The sequence below is a fragment of the Trichosurus vulpecula genome, chromosome 3 (assembly GCF_011100635.1).
Source record: "Trichosurus vulpecula isolate mTriVul1 chromosome 3, mTriVul1.pri, whole genome shotgun sequence".
NCBI classification, from domain to species: Eukaryota; Metazoa; Chordata; class Mammalia; order Diprotodontia; family Phalangeridae; genus Trichosurus; species Trichosurus vulpecula.
The window spans coordinates 285982149-286003171 of NC_050575.1; the positions used below are offsets into that span (position 1 = coordinate 285982149).

Consider the following 21023-nt stretch of genomic DNA (forward strand, 5'->3'; position numbering starts at 1 on the left):
CCAATATATCTTTGTAACTTCAAGGTTCTTTATCATCATGCCAAAGATGCCTCTCATTCATGCAGCCAGTCGTTAAATTATTGACCAAACTTTTGCTATTTTAAATAGGGCAACTATGGATATGTGCATATAGATTTGTTTTTCCTTTTCATGATGTTTTTTTTCAGATCCTAGGAATGGAATCTCAAAAGATTTGGTCAGTTTTGTGACTCTTACTGCATATTGTAACCAGGTGTCAGAGGGCCCAGCAGGCACATGAAGACACCCTTACCTCTAGTGTTCCAGCCTGCTACAGCCCAGATTCCATCAGGAATCAGATGGACTAGTGGAGCAGAACTGTGGAAAGCCCTTCTCCTCAACCTTCCTTCCAGCGTTCCCTTCTTTCCCTCTCCTGCCCAGGTGCTGACTTTTCCATCCCAAACTCTACAGAAGGGAAGCTGGAGCTTCTCTGGTACTCTGACCTTAAGGCCAATTCCTCTCCCTGCCCCCCAACAGTTGTGGGTCAGGCCACTCCAGTTCCTTATCTCCAGAGGGAAGGGTAGTGATGGCAGCTCACACCACTTGGATGACTGGGGAGTTCCAGGAAGATGGAAAACCACCAGGCCTTACCATCCACCACTTAGTGCCTTAACACTAAGTCTCACCACCTACTCCTCCATTATGTCTTCCAGTTCACCCATCTGACCATCCATCTTGCTGCTGGGCCCTCCAGATCCCTAAATATTGCCACCTGACCTACTGCAGCATTCTAAAGACCAGTAGGCCTTTCCATCTGCCCTGTAGTTAATCCTCCTATATGTGCAGTGGCTTTCAGTTACAATGTGAGCTTCCTGAAAGGGCAGTTTTATGCTTCCATTTGTATCCTAAGAGCTTAGCAGTGCTTGGTACTTTTAAGTACTTAATGTTTTTTAATTCATCCATTGCCTATGGCTCTCCAAAATTTACACTACTCTTTAGTCCCACCAACATGTTCCCTAGTCCTGCCAACAATGTCTTATCATTTCCCTCTATTTTTTGTCATTCTAGTGGTATTAAGATAGTATCTTAAGGTTATCTTAATTTATATTTTTCTGAGCATTTGGGAATTTGAGCATCATTTGCTCAGTTTGTATTTCCTGTTATAAATTGTTCATATTTGACCATTGATTGGGAGGTATGTATTAGTCTTGTAGATGTGTATCAGACCCTTATCTATTCTATAAGACATTTATCTCTAGTTACTGCAAAGTTTCCCCTCTTTCCCAAATAACATTTTGATTAATTAATCCCTGCCTCCAGAAGCATTGTTTCATTTGGGACTATCGGGTGCAGCTGTATAGGCTACGTAGTGCTATATTTATCTGGGCAAGCCATGAGGTGGCCCTCTAAGCCCTAAGCTACCAGGGGGTTTCCTCACCATCAGACAGCAGCTTGCAGTCCTGTTCTGGGATTACCAATTCACTACTTACTCAGCTGTTATTGAAAAAGTGAGCTCTTAATGAACACCATTTCCCTTTCTAAATGTTCACAGATCATCCTTTTAATTATGCTCTGTTTGTCAGGAACAAAAGATAAGCTCATCAACCTATAATTTAAAAAGAAAAAAACAAGACAAAAATTTGCCCATCTCTAGTTCTGTGGCAAGGGGTCCTGTTGTGAGGATCAAAATAACATGTGGGGTGCTTTGTAGCTACAAGGTGCTATGGACTATAAGTTGCAATCAGTTTCTATAAGGAAACCTGGTATAGTGGGGAAAAACACTGAATTTAGAATCAGGACTGGGTTTAGGTTTGAATTCTAGGTCAAGCCTGAATTCTGCTATTTAACTAGTCTTGATCTTGTCAGGCCATCCCCATGCTTCAGCTGGGGCCAATCAGTGGGCCTAATTCAGAGACAAAGTAATGATGCTTTCCTTAATTTTACTTTTTAGATTCCTTAGCTTCCTACAAGGCTCAACTAAGGTACTGGTATGGTAGAACTTTCCTCATCTAATTCAAGATTTTTTAATCCTTTTTGTGTTAAACATCCTTTTGGCAGTCTGGTGAAGCCTATGGAGTTCTTTTCAGAATGCTTTTATATAAATGAAGGAAATGCAAAATTTCAGGGGTTTGTGAAAATAAATGTGTAATTATTTTCCTATCCAAATCTACAGACCTGAAATCTATTCAGGGACCCCAGGTAAGGAACCACTGCTCTAGTTAATATTTTTTTGATGTGGGTTCAAGAGGAACCACAAGGGTTGATTGCTAAGCCAAGATAACTGAAGCAATTGCCACTTTAAATATCAACTAATATTTCAGAAAATCATCCCTAGATATGACCTCAATAAACAGGATCACATGGAAGCAAGAAAGTTGCTCTGAGCTGCTGAAGATTAAAGGTGAAAGTTTTCCAGTATGGAAACTGCACAGAGTGCCACCTGGTGGCTGACACAGATATCAATCAATCAGTATTTATTAAGTGACTGTTAAGATGTTAGGCAATGTACTGGGTGTTGGGAATATAAATATGAAATTGACATATTCTTTGTTCTCAAGTATCTTACATTCTACTAGGAAGAGCCATCTTGTATATAACAGATATGGGATACACATATACACACTGAATTTTTTAAAATGCACAATAATTGTAGGAGCCAACCCAACAACTGAGGAAATTAGGAAAGGCCTCTTGAGGGAGATGGTATTTTAGCCAAATCTTTTTAAAAATTGTTTATTATTTTTCAAGTAACAAGTATTTCTTTCACTAATCTTATCACTCCCCTTAAATCTCCTTATGCCTCTTCCTTCAACTCCCCAAATTAAAAAACAAACCTGAAAAAAACAAATCTCTCAATACATAACTACCTAGTCTGGCAAAACAAATGACCCACATTAACCATATCTGAAAAGGTATGTCTTTCTACATTTAAAATTCATCATCTCTCTGACAGGAGGTAAGCAGCATGTTTTATCTTCATTCTTTTGGACACATGGTTTATCATTGCATTCATTAGATTTCTATAGTCTTAAAAAGTTGTTTTTCTCCACAATGTTATCATTATATAAATTATTCTCCTAGTTCTGCTCACTTCATTCTGAATTTGATCAGAGAAGTGTTCCCAGTTTCCTTTGAAACAGTCCATTTGATCATTTATTATGGTACAAGAGTATTCCATTATTCATATACCACAATTTGTTTAGCCATTCCCTCCTTAGTGTCCAATTTTTGGCTACCACAAAAAAATGCTGTAAATATATTTGCGCATATAGATCCTTTCCTCTTTCTTTGATTTCTGTGGGAGTATAGGCCTAGTAGTATAACTGAGTCAAAGGGTATGGACAGTTTGGTAACTTTCTGGGCAGTTCCAAATTGCCTTCCAGAATGGCTCGACCAATTTACTGGTCCACAACAAGGTACTGGTGTACCTATATTCCCATAGTCCCTCCAACATCTTATTTTCCTCTTTTGTCATCTTTGCCAGTCTGAAAGGTGTGACGTGAAATATCAAAGTTGCTTTAATTCATTTTGAAAATTTAGTTATTTAGAGAATTTTTTCATATGGAATTGATAGCTTGGACGCTCTTTGAAAACTGCCTGCTCATATTTTTGGACTATTTTATCTACTGAAAATGACTTAATTTTATAAATTTAAATCAGTTCCCTATATATCTTAGACATTAGACCTTTACCAGAGAAAATTGCAACAAGGATTCTGCCCCCACCCCACCCCCCTCCTCCAGTTGTCTGATTCTCTTCCAATATTTACATTAGATTTGTTATGGCAAAAGCTTTTAAATTTCATATAATTAAAATCATCTATTTTATCTTTTGTGATCCTACCTATTACTTTAGACATGAACTCTTCCCCTATATGCAGATCTAAAGGAAATTTTATATATAAGTAATCTATCTAGGTAATATTTTATAGCATCTGTTGAGTGGAATTCCTTTTTGTAGTTGTGCTGAATCTTAAAAGGAACTAAGGATTATAGGAGGCAGAGGAATAGCAAGTTGGACAATTTGACTTTCCAAAATATATATACTGATGAAATATCTCTATGATTTGTCCATACAACTGCATATCACTGTTTGGACAACAGGTACTAATCATTCATTTGGGCATTCCTATATGTTAGTTAGACCAAACTGATTAGGCATCAATAGACTTGGGTTTGAATCTCCAACTCTGTTATTTGCTATTTGTTTGACCCAGGACAAATTAACCCCTAAGATACCTTCTAGCTCCAAATCTATCCTGTGTGGATAAATAAGCTCAACTCTTGCATAAATTTCCACATCATGAATACCCTCTTCACTCAAATGAAAACAGTATTTTAAAATATCACCAAGAATATTTTAAATTATACAGGTATTTGAGGTTACCATACATAAACTTCAGAACAAAAGAGCATCATAATTAAAGAGAATGACTCCTAAATGTGTGACATGACCATTTCTATCACATAAAATTTCTTATTCAACAAAACTCATAGCCACACCAGCAAAGCAGGATTATTATGGACTATTTCTTAGGATGAAATAACTTTGTTGTACTAAACCAGATTTTACAATGGAACTAAATCACTTTGCAAATACTGTCATGTTATCCACTCTTATTTTTTAAACATTTTACTCAATACTTACATCACTTTTATTTCCCAATATATTCTTCCCTACTCCCTCACCCAGGAAGCCATCTCAAAAAATTTTTAAAAAAAAGAAAAAAAGCAGTTTAGCAAAGCTAAGCCATACATTGACCACATCTGACAATATATGTATTGCTCCGCATCCACAATTCTCCACCTTTGCAAAAGGAAGGAAGGGGCATTTTTATCTCCATAATCAAATTTAGTCATTATAACTAGTGGTTTTTTTTTGTCTTTCCACTTATATTTTTGTAGTCATTATGTGTATTGTTTTCTATTGTTCTACAAACCTAGAAAACTTCACTTTGTACCAGTTCATAAGTCTTAGAATAATGTCGATTTTTAAAAACAGAATTTATCTGCTTTATTTGACCACACTGAAAGGACCTTTAAAGTAGGCTATGGAGCAACAACAAAAAATGAACTATTCAGTAAACACTGAGCATGTACTATGTGAACATAGCATAGAGGATGGAGGGCCAGCCTTGGAGCTAAAGGTCCAGCAACTGACATACTAACTTTGGGACTCTGGGCAAGTCACTTAACTTCTTAGTATCCTAGGCAACTCTTAAACTGTAAGTCTAAGTTCCTGATATATATTATACAAATCCAGGCCACAACCCACCATCCTCTCACCCAAAATGTGCAAGGCACTGCGCTAGGCTCTGGAGATACAAAGGTAAAACAATACTTCTGGCAGGTAGGGGCAGGGTATAGGGAAAGGCTTCACAGGATTGACACAGTCTAGTCTTGAACTTATTGATGACTTGATCTGATTCTCATCTAAATTTATTAACAGGAACCATGTAAATGAAATAAAGCAAATTGCTTAGGCTCTCTGGAGAGCCTATTTTCTCCTTTTTAAAATGAGGTGCTTGAACTGCATTTCTAAAATCCCTTCTAGTACTATGCAGGCACTGTCTTGGTCAGGAGTCCAATTTCTGCAAGTAATACCATTCATAAAATTCATGCCCAAGTGTTTCAACAATCTGGCTAGCAGCTTCTGTGGGGGTGTAAGATCCACCCACAGCCAGCACCCAGAAAGCTGCCGGCACTCTGGGAAAGCACAGGTTCTTTTGATCTGCTTTAATAAGGAAAGCAAGGTTAAAGGGGTTTATAAGCTTACTTTTAATTCAGCATACAAATATCATTCACTTAGTTCAGGGGAAAAATCCAGCACCCCGAACTTCAGAACAAAATACAAACAAAGTACAAACATCAACAGACAGACCCAATACAGATTCATAGTTACCAACATCTAGGTTCAGCCCAGGAGCTCAGAACAAGGGCTGGCCCAGAGTCACGAGTGCCACCACTGCTGCGCCAAAGAGCTCCAAAGAACAGACAGCCAACCCCTGGTTTTTATATCTTTTTCAGAGTCAGGGGTGAGTCACACATGCGACTCACCCAGTGACCTAGAGTCATCACAAAGAGGTGGACTTAAACCCACGTGGTCTAAAAGCCTCTGCTCTCCCAGACATATAAACTAGGCCCTCCCTGGAGTTAGCCCCACCTTGGGCCCCACCTTAGTTGCCAATCCACACCCACTAAGGTTTTACACCTAATAGGGGTTTGGGCCTGGGGCTTAGCAATTAGTAAGACTCAATGAAATATACTGAATTAATCAAAGCAAACAAAAGCCAAACTCTTCAAGGGTACTTGTTGAACTAAGTGCTAAGGAGCCCATTTTTGGTTACCAACACACCAGGATAACAGATTTAGAGGTAAGAGGACTGTCTAGTTCAACTCACTCATTTTACAGATGAGGAAACTGAAATCCAGATACATGAAGGGACTCGACCAATCATATAGTTAGTAAGTTGCAGAGAGCCAACATTGGGGAACTAGATAAGGATAAAAATACAATCATTTATTTGCCTTCGTCTGCAAAAATATCAGGTCAGAGGGGGAAGTAAGTTGGGCCCTTATACTAAAGTCATTTTAAGGGTGAGAAGAGCTACCTGCAAAGAAAGCAGTAGCTGTACAGTAGCAGCTTCATCCTTCCAAAAGCTGCCAGAAGAAAATAGAAAGGAAATAGCTTTGGTTGTGTTATAGCATGTTCTTGTTCTGATCATTTAAGTGTCTCCTCAATCCAAACTAGCACATGAGAAAGATAAGTAAGACACTTTCCTGTGATGTCCAGATTTTCTGAAGTTGTGAGTTCACCTGGAAATAGTTATTATGGGAAAAAGAGTGGCTGGTATTAAAGGCCTTCTAACTGAAGGAATTAATGCCAAAATTTCATGCTGTATGTACAAAATAAAACGAAACTTTTGTGTCAGCAGAGTAACATGAGAAGTGCTTAAAAAATATTCATATTAGAGAAGGAAGAATATATTTTTAATGAGGGAAAAAAACCATAACCAGTGCTTTAAAAAATATTACCAAGCAAAACATATAAATGTATTATTATCAGTTAAATGCTTTGATTTTTGTAAGGCAAAGTGCTTATGCAATCTTAACTAAAATATTGCCTTGAAGACTGTTAGATTATAGGTACTATCCAGATCAGCGTTTCCTGACAAATATTTTCCACAAATCTAAATTTCAGAACCAATACCTATTTTTAATCCACAGAAAGAGATCTAAGATGCAAAACTTTTGGGGAAACCCTCCCCAGTAATTCTCATGATATTGTGTAAAGAAGTCTTTCAAACCACATACCCACTAAAAATTTCCCCAAACCCGTAAGAAGTTTCAAGTTTTCTGGTCTAAATTAAGAAAAAAAAAACTTTTATTTTTCTCAAAGAAAAAGTGATATGACTTTTTATAAATTACTAGAATTATATTATTTTCTTGATTTGGAGCCTAGAAGACTAAAAGAAGATATGTACTTCTAATTCATTTCCAGCAGAAACTTAGGTCTGAACAAGAAATTCTTAATGTCTCTTTTGATACTTGTTAAGCTGACACACTGGGTATGTAATCTATATTCTGTAAGATAGCACGTAACTCTAGCACAGAAGAAACAACATAGTGAGGTACTGGGGACTGCTTCTGGGGCACAATTCCATTTTTATTTATCCAGATTGTTGCTTTCAAACCAGCATTAAGACCTCCTTGGATATCTGTTTCTAGAGTATCACCAACCATCACACAGTCTCCTGGCTGTACCCCAAGGAGATCACAGCAGTAATAAAATATAGATGGTGCTGGTTTCTCCTCCTCTTGCTCTCCACCTACAACAATAGCATCAAAATACGGTTGACAGGCACAAGCTTCAATCTTCTCCCTTTGTGTCTGTGTGTCGCCATTAGTCAAAAGAAGGAGGGGGACCTCCTTTCGAAGTTCAGTCAGCATGTTTTTTACATCTTCTGATAAAGTCATATGCTGTAGACGTGTAGATTTCCATAGGAAATAACATTCTTTAGCTAGTTCCCGATTGGCTGTCTCACCTCTTGTTTCTTTAATAGCTTCTTCCCAATGTGAAATCCTTAGATCAGTAATGGACATTTTGGACTCTCTGTAGCACTCTTGGCTGAATTTAACTTGGACTTTTTCACCGATGACATGAGCTTCTCCTTCTTTGTACTGGTATTTTGACTTTAATAGTTTTATCACCTAATAAAAAGATACAAACTTAATTAAGATATCGATCAATCAATATTAAGCTCCTACTATGTGCCTGGCACTGGGGGAACAAAAGAGGTGAAAGACAGTCCCTGTTCTCAAGGTGTTTATAATCTAATAGGGAAGACAACATGCAAACAAATTTATAGTAAACTACATATAGGATAAATAGGAAATAATTAACAGAGGGGAGGCACTAGAATTAAGACAGGTTAAGGAACACCTCAAATAAAAGAGATTTTAGTTAAGACTTAAAGGAAGTTAGGGAGGTAAATAGGCAGATCAGAGGAGGGAGAAACTTCCAAGCATTAGGGACAGCCAGAGAAAATGCCCAGATCCCAGAGATGGAGTGTCTAAGATACAGGATGTAGTGTTACAGGATCAAAGAGTACATATTGGGGAACAAGGCGTAAAAAGACTAGAAAGATAGGAGGAAGGTAGGTTATAAAGGGCTTTGAATGCCAGAGTATTTTGTATTTAATCCTGAAGGATATAGGGAGCCACTAGAGTTTACTCAGTAGGAGAATGATGTGGTCACACCAGTGCTTCAGGAAAATAATTTTGGTCGCCGAATGAAGGATGGATTGGAGGGGAGAAACTTGAGGCAGGCAGACCCATCAGCAGAGTATTGCAATAATCAAAGTGTGAGATAAGGGCCTGCACTAGAGTGGTGGAAGTGTCAGAGGAGAGAAGGGGGAGTATTTGAGAAGGGAGAGTATATTTGAGAGATGTTGCAAAGGTAAAATGAACAGGCTTTGGAAACAACTCCAGGTGGTTCGGTACCGAGGAGATACGAAGAGCAGGGACTTTGAGCTCTGGGGGATGAAAGGAAAAGAAACTGAGGAGCTAGGGCCTCCTGCCAGTATAAATCTTGTGGGATACCTTTTTTTGGCAGGGGGAATCTTAGGGACAAGGGGATGCTAAATAGCTCCCCATCATTCTTACTTTTCTTCTACAGACAACAGAGATTGCCCAGATTTCTTTTTTTCTGACTAGGTTTTCACTCTTTCTCTATTTAACTGTGAAATAAATGCAGCCTAACATACAACTATTTTGAGGTTACCTAATGGGTTTTTTTTGACTGCTATTAACAAATGGGAAACAAAATAATATACCCTACCCACTCCTCTTTCTCACTTAGACCCTGTATATAAAGTAAATTACCAATAGGTGCTGGTATGAATGAAAGGCAAGAAATTTTTAAACTGAAATAAAAGCTCTGAAGAATTGAAAGGAAAATAGTTTGGAAGAGTGATGAACTTTACCCAAAAAAGGGACTCCCTGAAAACTAGAATTGACCAAACAGAACTTAATGACTCCATGAGACAGCAAGAAATATTAAAGCAAAATAAAAAGACTGAAAAAAGGGAAAAAAATGGAAGATATCTGATATCAAAAATAACTGACCTGAAACATAAGAGAATGAGAGATAATTTAAGAATCACTGGACTCTCTGAAAACCATGATTAAAAAAAATCTTGGACACTATATTTTAAGAAATCATAAATGAAAATTGCCCAGATATATTAGAACCAGAGGGCAAAGTAAATCCAAAAATATATTCACCAATTAACACCTGAAATACCAAAAGGACAAGTCCCAAGAATGTACTAGCCAAAATCCAGAGCTCTCACATTAAAGAAAAAAATACTACAAATATCTAGAAAGTTCAAGTACCAAGGAACTAGAATCAGGATCACACAGTATCTGGCAGCTTCTATTATAAATGAGAGGAGATGCTGGAATACGATATTCCAAAAGGCCAAAGAGAAGTTTACAAATGAGTGTAACACTCCCTACAAAGCTAAGTATAATCATACAGGGGAAAAAATGCACCTTTAATGGAAAAGAGGTCTTTCAGCTATTTTTTTCCCCTTTCTTTCTTACTTTACAGGGCTAAAATGTGGATTCCTAGTCCTTACTGCAAGTTTCTCAGCGTCCTGCTGTTGTGGAGTTGTGTGGCATTGGCCCATCTGTAAGGGTCGAACCAGAGGATAGATCCATTCTTTTTCAGGCTTTTTTTTTCCTGGAGTATTGACTGTACTTGCGAGGAACTTGTTCTTGGGAGCTTTTGGGCCCATGGAGAGCAGGGGTCAGGAGATTCCTTCGGCTGGGTGCTGGTGGAGAACAAGTTTAGCTGCCCGTGTGCTGAGTGGTGTTGGTCTGAACCTCCGCTGCTCAGTTAGGCAAGGATCAGCAACAAAGCTTTATTTTTTTCACCCAATAAAGTTTGAAATTGTAGGAAGTTGAACTGATCATCAGTAGGTGTTTGGTACAAGCATACCCAGCCTTTGCTCATCTTAGGATGGGAGAGGGTGGGGAAGGGCTGGGCGTGCAGCAGCTTCAGAAGGCTCTTTTGGCAAGCCCTAGAAATCTCATGTTTAACACTTTATAATAGGGGGCTCTGCTTCAATTAAAGGGTCACACCTCTTTGTAACATTAAGCAAGGAGGCCTGTGCAGAATCCTCAGAAAGAGATGCCATAAACTCAGTATAAAGGTTGTCCAGCAAATTCCATTTTCTCCAAGTTGGCCCAATACTTGGACTAATACATGGAATGCAATTTCTGAATCACTTAGGTGGGAACTGACTAGCTGAAGAAACTTTCTAGTATCCAAGTAGGGGTTTTGAAAATGTCTCTCCTATAAGCATGGATGCTTCCTCTAGGTTATTTATTTATTTATTTAGTATTTCATTTTTCCCATTGCATGTAAAAACAATTTTTTTCATATTTGTTTTTAAAACTTTGAGTTCCAAATTCTCTCCCTTCTTCCCTCCACACCCCTCCCCCCCCCCCCCCACTGAGAAGGCAAGCAATTCCATATAGGTTATATGTGTAGTCATGCAAAACCTATCCATAATAGTCATGTTGTGAAAGTAAACATAGATGAAAAAAATTTTAAAAAAAAGTATGCTTCAATCTGTATTCAGACACCATCAGTTCTTTCTCTGGGGATGGAGAGCACTTTTCATCCTAAATCCTTCAGTGTTGTCATGGATTATTTTATTGCTGAGAATAGTTAAGTCATTCACAGCGGATCATTTTACAATACTGCTGTTACTCTGTACAAAGTACATTTCACTTTGTATCAACCCATGCAAGTCTTTCCAGGTTTTTCTGAGAGCATCCTGCTGATCACTTCTTACAGTATGATAGTATTCCATTACATTCATACACCACAAATTTTCAGCCATTCCCGAAATGATGGGCATCCCGTGAATTTTTAATTAATTAATTAATTTAATTAATTTAATTTAAACGAGCTGCTATAAATATTTTTGTACCTACAGGTCCTTTTCCTTTTTGTTTTTTTATCTCTTTTGGGATACAGACCTAGTAGTGGTATTGCTAGGTCAAAGGATATGCATAGTTTTATAGCTCTTTGGGCGCAGTTCCAAAGTGTTCTATAGAACGGTTTAATCAATTCACAACTCCAACAGTACATTAATGTCTCATTTTTCCAACATCCCCTGCAACATTTCTTATTTACCTTTCCTATCCTATTAGCCAATCTAATATCCCCTTCCCCTTCCATTTTCCTGTAGGGTATGATAGATTTCTATACCCCATTGCCTGTGTATCTTATTTCCCCAGTTACATGTAAAAACAATTTTTGACATTTGTTTTTAAAACTTTTGAACTCCAAATTCTCTCCCTTACTCCCTCCCCACCCCCACCCCCACTGAGAAGGCAAACAATTCAATATAGGTTATATATGTGTAGTCATGCAAAATACTTCCACAAAAGTCACATTGTGAAAGACTAACTATATTTCCCCCCATCCTATACCGCCCATTTATTCTATGCTCTCCTTTCACCCTGTTCCTCTTCTAAAGTGTTTGCTTCTGTTTACCCCTCCCCTCTATCACCCTTTCTCTTCTCTTATCCCCTTCCCCCCCTACCTTCCTGTAGGATAAGACAGATTTCTAAAACCAACTAAGTGTGTATGTTATTTCCTCTTTAAGCCAATTCTGATGAGAGTAAAGTTCACTCATTCACTCTTACATTCCCCCTCTTCCCCTCCACTATAAAAGCTTTTCCTTGCCTTTTTCATGTAAGATAATTTACCCCACTCTACCTCTCCTGCTCTCCCAGTACATTCCTCTCTTACACCTTGATTTGATTTTTTAGATATTATCCCTTCATATTCAACTCTTACCTGTGCCATCTATATATATTCCTCTTAACTACCATAATAATGGGAAAGGTCTTATGAATTACAAATACCATCTTTCTGCGCAGGAATGTAAGCAGTTTAATAAGTCCCTTGTGATTTCTCTTTCCTGTTTACCTTTTTATGCTCCTCTTGAGTCTTGTATTTGAAAGTCAAAATGTCCATTTAGCTCTGGTCTTTTCTCAAGAATGCATGAAATTCCTCTAGCTCATTGAATATCAGTTTTTTGCCTCATGGATTATACTCAGTTGTGCTGAGTCAGCAATTCTTGATTTTAAGCCTATCTCCTTTGACCTCTGGAATATCATATTCTAAGTCCTCTGATCCCTAAATGTAGAAGCTGCTGAATCTTGTATTATCCTGATTGGGTTCCACAGTATTTGAATTATTTCTTTCTGGCTGCTTGTAATATTTTCTCCTTGATCTAGGAACTGTGGAATAACATATAAACATTCCCGGGAATTTTCAATTTGGGACCTCTTTCAGGAGGTGATTTGGATGATTCTTTCAATTGCTAGTTTACCATCTGGTTCTAGAATATCAGGGTAGTTTTTCTTGATAATTTCTTGAAAGACGATGTCTATTGGTTTTGTTTTATAATGTCTTGATTTCTCATAGAGTCATTAGCTCCCATTTCCTCCATTCTAATTTTTAAGGAGTTATTTTCTTCAGTGAGCTTTTGGACCTCCCTTTCCATTTGGCCAATTCTGCTTTTTAAGGCATTCTTCTCCTCTTTGGCTTTTTGGACCCTTTTTGCCATTTGGTCTAGTCTCTTTTTTAAGGTGTTATTTTCTTCAGTATTTTTTGGGTCTCCTTTAGCAAGCTATTGACTTGTTTTTCATGATTTTCTTGCATCACTCTCATTTCTTTTCCCAATTTTTCCTCTACTTCTCTTACTTGGTTTTCAAAATCCTTTTTGAGGTCTCCCATGGCCTGAGACCAATTCATATTTTTCTTGGAGGCTTTGTATGTGGGAGCTTTGACTTTGTTGTCTTCTTCTGAGTATATGTTTTGTATGTATCTCTCGAATCTTAACTTGCTTAACTTCCTTTCAGCCTTTTGGGCACCTCTCGAAGGGCTTGGTACCTGTCATCAAGTTTTACCCCCATTAGAGTACATTCATGGGCAGAGGCAACACCTATAGCAATAGCTGACAGTTGTGGGTACAGCCCCTATTCCAAATGATTACCCCCGGCCAGGTTTAGAAGTCAAGCACACGGGGCATAAATTCCATGCTTTGATCTCTCTTTTATTGCTCTGTGAAGGCTGTCAAGCTTCTTCTGGAGATCCCTGCCTTGGGCTAAGGGGTGGAGCTCAACTCCATCCTCTGTGAGCTGCAAAATATACTCAAGGACAGTTTTAACAACTAGTAGCCCTGCAAAACGTGCTTGTGCAACTGATGTAGCAATTATTTTATCAGTTGCATCATGTCCAGCTTGCTGATGGAGTTCATGATGTATGATGATGAATTTTAGAAGAAAATGCTGACACATTATTTTGAAGATGATTTTCATGGTGGCAGTGGTAACCCATGTCTGAGGGAATTCAGTGAGGCCTTGTTCCACATGGACTCGGACTTGATGTAAGACTTGTTCAATGCAAACTTGTTCCTAGCAATTTTGGGAGAAACAGGCTAGAGAACGAAATGAAAAGACCAACTCTTCTCATGGTGGCAGCGGTAACCCATGTCTGAGGGAATTCAGTGAGGCCTTGTTCCACATGGACTCAGACTTGATGTAAGACTTGTTCAATGCAAACTTGTTCCTAGCAATTTTGGGAGAAACAGGCTAGAGAACGAAATGAAAAGACCAACTCTTCCCTTACTCATTTCCCCTTGTGGGACTGCCTAGATTGCTTGCTGCAACTGTGGACTTTGATTGTTTGCATCTAAGTATTTGCCCAGGTTAGCAGTCTTGTCCCCACCCAGTTGATGAACTTCATATCCATGCTCAGATAGATACTGGGCTACCGGGCTATCTTGGAACTTTTTAATATCTCCCTCATAATATTAACAAATCAGTAGCGTCAATAAGCAATGGTCTAGGTGATCTCATAAACTAGCTCCTGCTTCAATTACATCAATTATCCTATAACATAAACAATTTAAGTCTTTAGTGGCATAGAAGATCAATTTCTTTGCTCTTGCATACTTTGTTTGAATATTTAACCCAACCTCAAGCAGATCGTGCAGTGATTCCACACTAACGGCAATCACGATGTTGATTTCGATGCTTTTTTTTAGGTTGATAGTTAAGTCTAGTTAAATCTTACTCTTCCTCCTCTTTCAGCTATTTCTGAGGAAAAGAACAGAGTATGAACTTTTAAATACAAATACAAAAGCCCAGAGAAATCCAGAAAGGTAAATTCATCTGATCAGTTAGAAGGAGCTATAAGATTTCTCATAATTGGGGGGAGAACAGTATACAAACACAGAGGAAAGGATGGAGGAAGTGGGCATCAGGTGAATCTCTCTCTTATCTGAAATAGACAAAGGAAGGTTGAACACACATACAGTTCGGTGTAGAAATAGAACTCAACAAGGAAACAAGTAAGGATGGGGATTGGGAGGGTGGTAAGGAGGGAGGATAACATCCAGGAAAGAATAGTTAATAGCATAAAAAGCTTCCTGACCTTCAAATAAAATGGTGGTGGGGGGGAGGAGGGGTAACCTTAGATTGCCTCTTATACAACTGGGGAGTAGCTGAATCAATTGTGGTGCAATGCTGAAATGGGGTATTATACTGTAAGAAATAACAAAAGAGACAATTTCAGAGAATCTTACGTAGTTATGAACTGATGCAGACTGAAGTGAGAAGAACCAAGAGAACAATTTATACAAAGACAACAATACTGTGAAGAAAAACTTCGAAATACTCAAACACTCTGATCAAAGTACTGAACAACCGTGTCTTCAGGGAACCTATGATAAAGCATGTGATCCACCTCCTGAAAGGGAGGTAACAGACACAAGGTGTAGAGACAAATATTTCTGGACATGGCCAATGATCAGATTCCTTTTGCTTGGCTTCACTTCTTTGTTAACAGGGGTTTCTTCTTTCTTTTTCTTAGTTCTTTCATGGTAGGGGGTGGGGGAAGAAGTTGAGACAGGAGGTTAGCCATAGTGATGACAAAAAAAGAGCCACTGTAACTTTAAAAAAATGCACAAAACAAAAAGATGTTCAGAAAGAAGCTGACAAGTAGGACAGTGTGCAGAATTTATTACATACTTTTAAAAAAGTGGTATGAAATATCCATGGTTTCATTTACAATCATGTTTTTGTACTTTACTCTGTGTATGAGAATGCTCTTTTTTTTGATGTTTTTAATAATTTTTTCCCTAAAAAGAGACTCAATTAAGTTGTCATTCCAATGGTATTTATTAGTTAATCAACAAATATTAATGAAGTGTCCATATGTCCTGAGGCACTGGAGACAGAAACAAAACTGAGACAGTGCCTGCCTATGAGGAGCTTACAATCTACTAGGGAGATAAGTATTCACAGAATATAGGATATGTACAAAATAAATATATTGGTTTGGGTGGGGCAGAGTAGACCCAATATGGGAAGCAGCACCTGAGCTGAGTTTCTGAAGAAAATTGGGGATTCTAAGAAGTCAAAAGGGAGTGCATTCTAGGCTTGAGGGTTAGCCTGTGCAAAGTTATGGTGAGAGGAGAAGAAATGTCCTGTAAGAGGAAAAGCTGTAACATACAGTGCATGAAAGGGAGTAGTGTGTAATAATGGTTCTGGAAAGGTAAGCCAGAGCCAGACGGTGAAAAGCTTCAGATGCCAGAGTAATTTGTATTTTGTTGTTAAGGCAACTGGAAGCCATTGGAGTTTTCTGAGGAACTAGTAAGACCTGAACTTTAGGGATATCACTGTGGCAGCTATGAGAAGGGTAGACTGGAGGCTGGGAGACCAATTAGTAGGCTACTTCAACAGTCCAGGTAAAAGGTGTTAAAGACCTGAAGGATGGTGGTCATGTAAACAGAGAAAACTTGCATCATGGGGTAGCAGACACCATGCTGACCTGGGAGTCAGAAAGACATCTGAGCTAATCCCAGCTCTATCACTAGCTGTGTAACTCAGGGCAAGTCCCTTTCTCTCTGTGGGCTCCAGTTTCTTCATCTGTAAAATGAAGGGGTTGGCCTCTAAATGTCCCCAAGCTCTAAGTTTATGATCCTAAGGGGTTGAATAAGAGAGATGCTATGGAGGTAGAAATGACAAGGCTTAGCAATGACTGGAAATGGGGGTGAGGAAGAGTGATGAGTAGAAGAGGGATCCAAGGTTGTAAACCTGGGTGACCTGAGGAATGATGGTGAACTTGACAGAAACAGGCAAGTTAGGAAGAAGGGGAGAGAAGACGAACTCTATTTTGTACACATTACCTTTGAGATATGTACAGGGCAGCCAATTCAAAATAGCCAGTAAGCAGCAGTTTGTTATGTTGGAGTGGAGCAAAGGAAGCTGTTTCCATAGAAATAACAACCCATAAGAACTGATGAGAAATCTGATGGCATATAGAGAAAAGAGGGCCTGGGACAAAGCTTTAGGATACACCCACAATTAAAGGGCTGGACATAGATGTGATCCATAAAAGAAAGACTGAGGAGAGCCAGACAGTAGGAAGATAAAGAGAAAGAAATGTTATGAAACACTCAGAAATAATCCAAAGTGTTAAATAATTTCAAGAGGTCAAGAAGGATGAAGACTGAGAAAAGGCCATTGGATTTAGGAATAAAATATCACTGGCAACTTTGAAGAGAAATGTTTCAGTTGATTTAAGGATGGAATTGGAAGAGTAACACACAAAAAATGAAAAGGTCTACAAAACTTATCTCCATCAATTACATTGGAAGGATAACATTTGGCTTCTAACATCACAGTTTCTGATGTGCTACAAGAGAAATGGCCCAAAGATAAGCGAAAAATGTAAAGGACAGCTGGCTGAGGCCAAGCATACACCAAGGCAGGGGAGGGTGGGGGCGAGGAGTGTGATGAATTCTGGTTGGACCTGGTAATTCTGGGTACATTGAGAGATCAATTTTCAATGTACCTTGAAGAGGAGAGGATACCAAAAGCTGGGAAAAAAATCTTGAACCTTGTTAATCTCTTCCCCCCCACAAATGCGAAAGAATATTAGTAACTATAGACAAACCTGTTTACTTTCCCCCACCTCTATAAAATTTTTGACAACACAGCCCATATACATGCTTGATGAAGGCAATAGAGAATAGGCAGGATTCCATAACCAACATTCTACAGCAGATGATATCCTTATAATCCCATAATCCACTGAAAAGTATCAAGATGAAAAAGTGCCCCTGTGCTTATTGTTTCTTGACTACAAAAAGATATTTTATTGGCAGCTAAAATATCACTTTAAAATTTCTTGTTGAATAAGATATCTCCCATACATATGCTAAAATTCTAAGACACGACTTGCACAATAGCTGGCACTGGTATGAAATGCTTAATACATGCTCATTGACTGCCACTTTATTGATGTCTTTTTGTAGGCATTTAAATTTTGTTGAACTGATGTTGATGTAGTCATGCCTTAACTAGAAGTCATCATCTAGTGGTCAACCTGGTGACATATCTCTTAGAATTCAGGAAAGCTACTTTTGAGACAAGAAATGGCCTATTATGAGGCCTATATGCTAAGTCTTCTCAGGTTGGTCTACTGACTGTTATTTAAGAACCCTGGGTTACTTCCACAAAATGATGAATCAAGAATCATTGTTAGTCACACCCTTGATTCATCTTAATACAGCAAATATTTATTGAAACAAATATTTATGGGCTGATGGATAAATATAATGTTTTGAGGTTCTCCTCAAATGTGAGTCACCTCAAAGATTCATTCATTCAACCAAGATTTATTAAGGGATTATTATGTATCTAAGCACTGGAGATACAACCCAAACCTTTATTAAAGCAGTTACAATCTAGCAAGTGAAAAGGTAACCTACATTAAAGACAACAAAAGTGACCTAAGTGCAATGCAGGTCCAGGAAAGGTGCTATAGGGAAGTGTGGGGAAGCAGAGATGACCTTCCCTGGGGACTAGAGTAAGGGAAGGCCCTAACCCCTAAACTGGAAGAAAAAGGGAGAAGTCAATTTGAGGTGAGCAAAAATAGATGTGAGAACATGGAAACAATGTCAAATTTAGCTGGAAAATAGAGTACATGAAGAGCAGCACTATGAGAAGGCTGAAAGGTGGACTGAAGACAGATTGTATAGGACCTTATAAATGACTGAACCAGGAACTTATGCTTTATTCAGTAGGCAAAGGGTATTTTTGCTAAGAAAATTCTTTAGGACAAATTTTAAGAACTCAGAAGGAGAGAAAAGATCCACAGTTCTCAGGATCTGGTCCTGGGGATCTGGTCAAGCAGACTTCCTCTCCCCCAGGGTGTGGTATGATCCTTATTTGCTCAACCCTTTGCCAGGTTTGCAGTTTTCAAACTGCAGGTTAGCTTTCCAAAACAGAAAACAGTGCAGCACACTCTAACTTAAAATAGATGTGTACTAAACAGATAATTTAAATCTAGTTTTTGGAGCCACAGAATCACAAAACTGGAAGGGATCTTATGGACCATACTGTCCCAAATAAGGTGACATCCAGTCTTTGCTTGAAGATTCAATGACAAGGAAGTGAGAGACAACTAATGATGCAGTAAGGTGGTGTAGTAGATAAGAGTGCTGGACCAGGAGAAGACCTGAATTCAGACTTCTTACTAGTGATAACCCTGGGCAAGTAATTTAATCTGTTTGCCTCAGTTTCCTCATCTATAAAATGGGGAAGAGAAGGAAATAAGCATTATACAGACACACATATATTTATTATAGTCCCTACTATGTGCCAGACACTGTGCTAAGTGCTTTATAAATATCTTTTGAGCCTCACAATAACCTTGGGAGTGAGTGCTATTATAATCACCCCCATTTTGCAGTGGAGAGAACTGAAGCTGTCACTTGCCAAGGACCACACATCTAATGTTTGGTGCTAGATTTGAACTCCAGTCCTAGGGCTCAATACACTGTGCCACCTAGCTATTGCTGTCAATCAATCCCCTCCACCACTACCCCCACAGTGCTACCCCCAGGGTTGTTTTAAGGAGCCAAGGACATAATATTTATAAAGCAAAGTCCTATATAATTGCTAGCTGCTTTTACTATTAAGATTGTCGCAAGAGCCATAACTTTAGAGTCAGAGGACTTGGGTTTTGAATCTCAGTTCTGCCACTTAGTGGAGGAACTTTGAGAGTTGGATTAGGTAACCTCCAAGGTTCTTGCCAGCCAATATCTATGACCCTAGCCCTTATAAAAAGTGAAAGGAATTAGAACGCCATACAGATTGACTAGACTATAGGAAAAACCCCCAAACTCTAGACCAGTAGAAACAGAAGAGAGATTGGAAGGTGACAAAGTGCAAATTACTACCAGTATTACTACTGGGGCTGCTACTAATAACTTTATTAAATCTTTTTTAAAAAATGGAATGTATTCAATATGTATTTGGCTAGTATCCTCTCATCCTCCAGAGAGAAGCCTGTCACACTTATGAAGTAGAGGCCCTTCACCATCCTGGTTCCTTTCCTCCAGACAGTCTTCTGGGGCAGCTAGGAGGTGAAGTGGGCTGGCCTTGGAGTCAGGAAAACCTGGGTTCCAACCCTGCATCAGAACCTCAGTAGTTGTGTGACCCTGGGCAAGTCACCTGACCTCTCTCTGCCTCAGTTTCCTCATCTGTTAAAGGGGGATAACAACAGCACCGCAGGGCTACCGTGGGGATCAAATGAGAGAACGTGTACAGCGTTTTGCAAACCGTAAGGCATTCTCTAAATGCTATTTATCATTACTTGGTTTATCGTAGTCATTCCTTCTTTTCCCAACTGTGGCGCTCCAGGTGTGGCCCGACGGGGGCAGAGTACCTGGGGTCCATTACACTCCGCATCCCCCGGACCTCTCTGAACGTGGCCCAAGATTGCATCAGCCTTCCCGGGCCAATCGCGCCTCGGGGTCTGCTCCGCCCCCGCCCACATGAACCAGGGGTTTCGGGGAGAACCGAGAAGTCACTTGGGATGGTGTGAGGCGGGTGTCGGGGCGCTCGGGAAAGAAGGCGATGACTGGGGGTGGTCTCGGTGCGAGGGGGGAGGACGACCCAGGGGGCTATGCCAAGGTGGGCGGATGGAGACCAAGGACCAGGCCTGGGGCTGGGAGCTGGGGGAGGTGGTCAGCTGGTGGGGGCTGGGAGTCGTGGACGCTATAACCGTTACCTCCAACATGGCTCTCCTACTCGCCTCTGCCGTGTCGATCAGCGTGTTGTCCAGGTCCAGAAACACCGCCCTCACCCGGTTCAGTCCCATCCCGCACTCAAGCAGCCCAACCTCCCCGCAGCCCGGGAGGTCCGCACAACTCACGGAAGCCAAGGCAGAAATCGTCCCCCACGCATGCGCAGAGCACCCTTTCCCCTCCTGCCCCCCACCAGGCGCGCGCTCTAGGCGGCTGGAAGGCGGGAGAAAAGGTCACCTGACCTACGCAACCAGCCCGGCTCTGGAACCTTGCTAACTAAAGCAATTCCCTTTCCTTCTCCCGCGCCCCCCAACCCCATTTGAACTCCCTCGAGTTTTCCCAGACGGCGTGAGAAATATTTCTCCTTATAATAATC

General features: G+C 39.6%; 1 protein-coding gene across 1 annotated transcript; it reads right to left on the reverse strand.

Moving 5' to 3' along the window:
- Positions 1–5713: 5713 nt before the first annotated feature.
- On the reverse strand, positions 5714–20795 carry LOC118844946 (N-acetylneuraminic acid phosphatase). Its single transcript, XM_036752967.1, has 2 exons — positions 20632–20795; positions 5714–8168 (listed from the first exon to the last, which is right to left on the reverse strand). The coding sequence occupies exons 1-2, from the start codon at positions 20719–20721 to the stop codon at positions 7509–7511; spliced, it is 750 nt and encodes a 249-aa protein (XP_036608862.1). The 5' UTR covers positions 20722–20795; the 3' UTR covers positions 5714–7508.
- Positions 20796–21023: the final 228 nt, after the last annotated feature.